Below are 8,235 nucleotides of genomic sequence, written 5' to 3'. Positions count from 1 at the left end.
AAGGTATATTACAGTTGTATTGTCTCTGTTATTATTATATTTATCAGATCACGGTTGTGAGAAATATTTTTATTGTCTTGAATTATATACCATTTGTGCGACGACGAAAACGTACGACTTATAAGATCGTGGCACAACCGATGGACAAATGTTTATCTGTTAGAATTATTTGTGTATCTCGTTGAGGTGGGTGGCCGAGGATCATCTGCAGATACTGTCGATGATAGTCCGTTGAGTGGAGTTGTTAGACGAACTATTAGAAGGACTATGGTGGATCTAAATATGCCACCTGAGGATAGTCAGGAGGGGTCTAATGTTGAAGTTCGTAATGTTGACTTAAAAGACGATGGTGTTGAAGTTCATAATGCCAGCACAGCCCCCACAATAACCGGCCACACGTCTCGAGGTCCTCCAGTAGGGATAGTCACCTTATGTGCACCTGAGAGTCAGATGCATTTGGGAATAGGAGATCTCCTATCACTCCATGATGTACCCTCTTGTGTACCTCATCAGGCGTTCCTCTGTGGCGTCCTGCTCCAGCTCTCTATAAATCGTGTTGTGAAACCAAGTGAGTTTCACAGTCCACCTCGTTTGAGACTGTCTGTCATCTGCGTCAGGAACAACACCCAAAATCTGCTCACATAATCTCATGGTGCGTCCCTGATAGTGCTGCTCCCACCCACCAATGCATCCGCTCACAGGATCACCGTCGATTCTGAGTCTCAGTTGATAGGCCACGTCCTGCAGGGTGATAGTTATCTCCCCGCACGGTAGATGAAACGTGTAGGACTCAGGCCTCCACCTCTCTATGAAAGATGAGGCAAGCGGCCAATCGTGCTCGAACTCGACCATATAGGTCACATACTCAAATTTGTCTCGTCTAAGATATGGTCTAATCTACTCCGATGGCCGTGTCATCAAATTCCGTCTGGTGCGCAAGATCCGAGGCGCTTACCAAATGAAAACAAAAAATAAGAAAAAAACCAGAACAGTGAACACATAAAATAACAAGTTCACTGCTTATTAATTATAATAAGATACAAAATATTTAAAAAAGTGTACCACTCAATCAAGTCTGCCAGCAATGTGCTCAGTGTGATCCAACCTATACATCTCACTCTCATAACCCAATAACTACTACTCCATCTAAACACAATCTAGTAAAATAAAATCACACACACTAAACTCAATTCCTTTTACGTTAACTAAATTAATAAAAAATATATATATTTAAATCCAAAACAGTTTAAAAACTTAGTAAATAACTAATTGAATCCTAAATTTTACTAATCAAGTTTGTTTCTAGTCTAACTTAACCTAATTAATTATTCAACTAATTACTTTCTGATTCACAACTTAAACTAATTATTCTCACTAAACTAACTAACAATTTACTTTGTTATACTAATTAACATGTTAAAGATAACAAAACAACAAATACTTAAAAACAATAACATAAAAAATTTAACTAACATAAAAACAGTTAACAGTAACTCTGTAACTCTAACTAACATGCAACTTATAACTATTTATTTTATCTAACATGTAAACAGTACTTCTAACTAAGTTAAAAAAATTAATTCTAACTAACCTATTATTTACTGACCTGGAATTGAGAATGTCGTCCGCAATGAATATCACCGGTGTCAAACCGATATTAAGAAAAGACGACCAGAGTGAATTTAGAAGAGAGATTGGAAAAGAAAAGAGAAAAGTAAATGATCCCACTAGATTTATATACTGTGTCGAACTTAACATAGAATTTGGGGATGCGACGAACTTGTCCTTATTACAAAAAAAATGCTCAACACAACAAGGTGGAGCATATAAAATAATAAAGAACAACCCGACAACTCTAGTCATGACAACCCCTAGTTATCTTCGATATTGCCATTAACAACCATAGGGTTCACCATCACTCCACTCATCGGAGAGCAAGAAGGATCTACTAATAATATCCACCACACGCGAGCTTTGATTCCTGAAGATGCTATCATTCCGTTCTAGCCAAACTGTCCAGATAACAGCAAAGAAGCCAATCACCCACCTCCTCCTCTCACCTCTTCTTGCTGCAGCATTCGTCTAGCTTTCAAAGTGTTGTTTGAGTGTACCAGACATGGTCCATTTCCTTCCAAGGGCGAATAGCCAAGCACACCACACCTGCCAGAAAATCTCACAACCAGCAAACAAATGAAAAGCAGACTCCACAGACTTACCACATAAGATGCATGTACGATCATTTGGGTTAATTACACCTAGTCTACACAGTCTGTCCTTAGTATTCACCCTCCTACCAACACAAACCAAGAGAATAACTCAATCCTTGATGGAACAAAACCCTTCCAAATTGCACTTGTGAAACTATAACTTGTTATTTCCTTCGGGAGAACTGCTTTCTGCAACACCTGCACAAATGAGTTAGTCAAATAAATACCAGATCTATCAAATTTTCAGACCACTCTGTCCTCCCTCTCGGATGTTAGCTGAACAGACTATAAAACATGATGGAGTTGGTTTACTAGTGCCAACTCCCACAAAAAAAGTTATTTCCTCCATTAAAAATTTCATATTCACTCTAACCCATCTCAAAATCTACAATCTCTAATAACAAAACCTAAAGATTTGAGACCGAAAAAAATTTTAGAAACAACTCTTTAAAAACACTGTGAGATAACCAAATATCCTCCCAAAACCGTACTGTTCTGTCATTCCCTACATCCATATACAACCCCTTGATGGATGCGGTTAGAGTTGGACAAATGATGGATAAAAAATTTCACATCAGAGAAGATTACATATCTTTAGTGGGTGAAGCTGACAAATTTGATTTGGATTTGGGTGACGAATTAATTAAAGCCTTAATTAATCTATAAGATCTCTTTAGTTTCATTTCATAGTTGGTGGTGAGTTTCAGTTTTAACAAACAGATGGTTGCTACGTAAGCAAAGAGCAGTGCAGATTCATTTCCCCTTCTTGCTTTGATTCCAACAATCCAACCTCTCAGTTAATTAATATTTACGGTATATATACACTTCCTATACGAAAAATAATTTATAGGAAAAAGTAGAAAAAGGAATATTAGCATAACAGGTAAAGAGCATGGAAGATGAAAAGTTTAGTTAGCACCATTCCAACAATGAGAAGAAACACTGACAGCTCAACCTTTAGCCGACTTTATACATAACTAACAAGATTAAAACTTAAATAAAGGTTGGTGACAAAAAAGGATATATATCTTTATCTTCTTTTGATTAGTGGAGCACTCCATTTGGTTGAGATTTCCCTATTATATTTCGCTCCATATATAATTTTTGGTTCAACCTACTGGTTGGAATTGCAAGCATATATATATTTTCAGGTTGCGTATACTTAAAAACATTATTTTCTTATTTTATAAACATTAAATTATACTATATTAACTAAGCTTTGTTTTTCTTTTTGGTACAACTAACGATTGTTGCATTTAGTAGACATTAAGTTGGCCTGCCCGTTTGATAATTGAAGTAATAATGGTCATCTAAGCCTAATTTTTCAGTGCCTACATATTTATATTTGATTTAAATTAAACCCCTAGTGGGTCTATCTATTGGTAAAGGATTACGGTAATATACATGATATTATATGTATATTTTTGTTAATATACCCAAAAAAAAAAGTATTGATATGTTGATTCAGCTACTGAAAGTCATCATATGCTGTATTTTCAGTTGCCGTACTCATGTCTTTATTTGGGTACATCAATATTAATTAATTAATGTCTTTAAAGTAAGTAAATTTATGTAAGTTTTCTCTTTAACATTGTTATAACAACATAGCGGATGACAATGTTGCTATGTTAAATAAGAATTTTTAGTGTATTTTATAGAATAATGTAAAAAAGTAGTAAATATTATATAAGTTAAATCTCAAAAATTTTAATTAGCTAAGTAACTAAAATATGGTTGTAATTTATCTATAATTGGCTAAGAGGTCATCACCAAAAGAAAAGAAACAATGAATGTTACAGTGACGAGAACCAACCAACAATGCTTAACGCGTATAAGCGTAAACCATGTGCAAATAAATCAATTTATATACGGATAGGTGATAACCCAACCGAACTGATAATAATTAAGGTAGTACCTAATAACGTTAAGCCAATAATTCAATTTGAGAAATAAGGAATTAAATGGAGGAGGAAAAACCGAAAAAGAGAGAAAAATGTCAGGGGTGAGAAGCAGCTTTATCTGCTTATTTTTTTGTTTTTCGTTTTTTTAGTTAAAATTTTGTTGGGTGGTTCTTGTATGGAGTTTGATAATAATGATTCTGCAGCATAGAGAGTGTGTCTCTGTGATTTCGTCTTTCTCTCGCTCTCAATCTCTAACACGCAAATAAGAATGGAGTCTTAAATGCTTATGCTTGGTTCCTCTTTCTATGTGTATGTAAGATCTTTGTTCCCATCAGAAGTGGTGCAGAAAGTTGTGTGTCTCAGATCCCTATATTATACTAACACACACACACACCTCACCGAAAAACGATACCACCAACTCTCTCTCTTTCTCTTTCTCTCTGAGACACAGACACACACAGACACAGACTAAGACTACTTTCCTATATATCCATCTCTCTTTCTCTTTCATACATATGATGATACGATACACATAGATATATAGCAGCAGCATATACATAGAGTGGTCCTCAATTACACAGCTTTTTTCCTCTCATATTTCTGAATCTCTTTTTCTTTCTCTTCAAACACCTTTTGCCTTTATTATCATCACACCACCTCCTTGGGTTCAAAGAGTAATGATGCAAGAACCAAGCTTGGGTATGATGGGTGGAGGAGGAGAGATGTCTTCAGCAACAGGGTCCGGCGGCGAGCAGCAACAGCGGCAGCTGAAGGCGGAGATAGCAACACACCCGCTGTACGAGCAGGTTCTGGCAGCACACGTGGCGTGCCTGAGAGTTGCAACGCCAATAGACCAGCTTCCACTTATAGACGCACAGCTATCACAATCACACCATGTTCTTCGCTCCTATGTCTCTCAACACACACTCTCTCTCTCTCCTCACGACCGTCAAGACCTTGATAATTTCCTCGTAATTAATATTCCCTTCTACTTCTTCTGCCTAATTAATTGTTCTTCTTGTTTAGTAATATATGTGTATATTAATATCGCAGGCTCAGTACTTGATAGTGTTGTGTACTTTCAAAGAGCAGCTTCAGCAACATGTCAGAGTCCATGCCGTCGAGGCTGTCATGGCCTGCCGTGATATTGAAAATACCTTGCAAGCTCTCACCGGTATTCTTTTCTAATTTCACCCCATTTTAGTTTTATCAAATTTCTTACATAACAACTACCTTGCTTTAATTAATTAAGTTGGTTATTTAATTTATAAAATATATATATACATACGCACGCAAGTGATGAAGCACACACATAGATAGATATAGCTAGTAATGAGACAAAGAAGGAGATAGAAGATGACAATCAATGATTAAAGGCTGATAGAAAACAGTAACGACTTAGAGTGGAACAGTGTGGGATGGGAATGGAACTACAACTACTGTTGATGAAGAGATAATCACAAAATCATCAGCCTTTCTTTCTGATTTTTGTGTATGCATGTACCATGAATAGAATATTCCTATCTATCCACTGCAACCCTTTCCCATCCATATTCGGATTAAATCATATTAGTGCTACTTATTATCCAAATAATCCCATTTCCAAGTTACAAAGGTAAGTAACCAGCGGGCTCTATAATGTACCTCCAAAGCAAAGCAGTCAAATGCTTTTCAATCAAGAAATAAACTGCTATATATATAAAACTTTTCAAGAGCTTTCATGCTGTTAGGATCAATCTATCAGTTAGTTTTTTAGTTGGCTCTTTTAGTTAGCAATAGTTATAAGTTGTTTAAGTGGTTAGTTATTGTTGACAAATGACAGCACCTAAACAAGTCTGTTACTTAACACATACAGCTGGAGCTATCACACATGCACATTGAACCATGTATATATAATCAACAATGATGTTGTTTTACTCAAATTTCTTTTTTAAATTTTAATAGCATTAGCTGTTAATTATATCTTAGTCATAAACGTGTATGCACTCGAAACTCACAAAAATCAGAAGGGTAAACCAAGGGGGAAAGTTTTTACTCTTGACTTCCCGTGACTTGTCAGCAATACTTTATTTTCCTTTTTATCCCCTTCATTCCCACTAGACTAGAAGAGCCTCTTCAAATTGATAAAACTTTACTTATCCACTAAAACGTGCATGTTAAATAGTATTAGTACCTTTAGTTCTAATAAATTTGTGATAGGGCCTGTATGTCTAGCTGAAAATGTCTATCTATAATGTCATTTATACCTAACGGCCATATCAACTTTTAGATTCTACACGTCTCAATTATCTTTTTAAATAAATCATATCTTTTGCTTCAAATAATTTCTTAATTATTTTACTAGCCATATTATTAGGTATTGAGATATATTTAGGATTATTGTTGTGTATTAGGTATCAGACAATACATTTTAAATAATGCTTGGTTGTTTGATTGATTGATTGAGCTAATAATTGTTTCTAAATTAGTTGGTATGTATTAAATTTGACATATTTAAGAATGTGTTTTGCTTGTGTTTTTTTATGTTTTTATTTTTTTTATAAATTTTTTAAAATAAAAATACTAAAAATAGAAATAGAAACACAAACTAAATATAACTAATAAAAAAAAGAAATAGAAGCTATGAAACTATATATGCAGCTCATAATTATGGATGCAATATAATTACTATCTAATTAGCTAGGCATGAAGATGACGTTCAACTGTACTTTTAGGCGTGCAACCCACTTTAGGTGAAAATAAATGTTGTAGTTGGCTTAGTCAATGCCTAATGTGACCTAGAGTATGCTATTTATTATATGTAATTATGTATGATTGAGATGTGCAGACAAAAATTGTAAGGATGATAAAGTGCTTCAAACTATACTTTTATAAGCAGAAATTAATAAGTGTATATATAAAATTGATGATATCAGGAGTGAGCCTGGGGGAAGGAAGTGGGGCAACAATGTCAGATGATGAAGATGAATTTCAGATGGATTTCTGTTTGGATCAGTCGAGTGGTGGTGGTGGTGATGACATGATGGGATTTGGTCCCTTACTCCCTACGGAATCAGAAAGGTCATTGATGGAAAGAGTCCGTCAAGAACTCAAGATTGAACTGAAGCAAGGATTCAAGTCAAGGATTGAAGATGTTAGGGAAGAAATCCTGAGGAAACGTAGAGCTGGCAAATTACCCGGTGACACCACTTCTGTCTTGAAGAACTGGTGGCAGCAGCATGCTAAGTGGCCTTATCCAACTGTATGTATATATATGCATGCATCCATGCATCTCATTACATATCTTCATTGTTAATTAATCATTGTGCATGCAGGAAGATGACAAGGCAAAACTAGTGGAGGAGACAGGGTTGCAGCTGAAGCAAATCAACAACTGGTTCATCAACCAAAGGAAACGCAATTGGCACAGTAACTCTCAATCAGTTACCTCCCTCAAGTCCAAGCGCAAAAGGTAGATTTTATAATTAATAAATATATGTATGTGCAATGCATAATAAGTATATGGATTTACTTATTGCTGATTGTTGGTGATATAGAATGTAAGGGATTGAAGCTAAGACAGATTCAGGAGATGTACGTTTAATCTAAGATAGCTATCAATCAAAGAGATGCTCGCGAGCTAGCTGTTTCTGGACTTTGAAGGATGCCATGCATCAAACCCTTAGCTTTTTGTTGTCTCCATTTCTTTCTTGTTAATTAATTAACTTGCCATTGTAAATTGTTTGCTAAGTTTCTGATGGATGGTGAGATTGACCTGCTGATCAACAATTTTATTACTATTATTATGATAATTATACAGACTATCTATGCTTGATATCAATCAAAGATAAAAGTGACCTTTAAGACTTCAATTGGCGAATATTATATCAACAAGTAAATTAAAGCTTGTCATTTCAAGCTGATGAACTGAGTGTATGATCAATACCAAATTCACTTATTTAGATTTTACAATTCTGTTGAGTCTCATGGCCGAAGTAGCTAACATGCATATACATCAAGCGACTCCCACCAGTAATATTTTTTTTTCTTTGTTTCAAGACAGTGGACGATTGAATCAAATGGTTTTGCTATTGTAATATAATACATTATTAGACATCTGAATTTTGACAATTAATTTATTTATAAAG

The 8,235-nt window shown here is 35.1% G+C and overlaps 1 protein-coding gene across 1 annotated transcript; it reads left to right on the top strand.

Moving 5' to 3' along the window:
* Positions 1-4,104: 4,104 nt before the first annotated feature.
* On the top strand, positions 4,105-8,014 carry LOC107488167 (homeobox protein HD1). Its single transcript, XM_016108861.3, has 5 exons — positions 4,105-5,079; positions 5,162-5,282; positions 7,024-7,349; positions 7,423-7,559; positions 7,645-8,014. The coding sequence occupies exons 1-5, from the start codon at positions 4,786-4,788 to the stop codon at positions 7,649-7,651; spliced, it is 885 nt and encodes a 294-aa protein (XP_015964347.1). The 5' UTR covers positions 4,105-4,785; the 3' UTR covers positions 7,652-8,014.
* Positions 8,015-8,235: the final 221 nt, after the last annotated feature.

The sequence above is a fragment of the Arachis duranensis genome, chromosome 5 (genome assembly GCF_000817695.3).
Source record: "Arachis duranensis cultivar V14167 chromosome 5, aradu.V14167.gnm2.J7QH, whole genome shotgun sequence".
Taxonomy (NCBI): domain Eukaryota; kingdom Viridiplantae; phylum Streptophyta; class Magnoliopsida; order Fabales; family Fabaceae; genus Arachis; species Arachis duranensis.
This window is presented reverse-complemented; position numbering and strand designations above follow the sequence as displayed.

What these genes read in the sequence shown, in the direction of transcription:
- LOC107488167 (XM_016108861.3), top strand. Translation starts at nt 4,786, where the DNA reads ATGATGCAAGAACCAAGCTTGGGTATGATGGGTGGAGGAGGAGAGATG. An exon ending in AAGACCTTGATAATTTCCTC is followed by an intron (nt 5,080 to 5,161) that starts GTAATTAATATT and finishes TTAATATCGCAG; the next exon opens with GCTCAGTACTTGATAGTGTT. An exon ending in TACCTTGCAAGCTCTCACCG is followed by an intron (nt 5,283 to 7,023) that starts GTATTCTTTTCT and finishes TGATGATATCAG; the next exon opens with GAGTGAGCCTGGGGGAAGGA.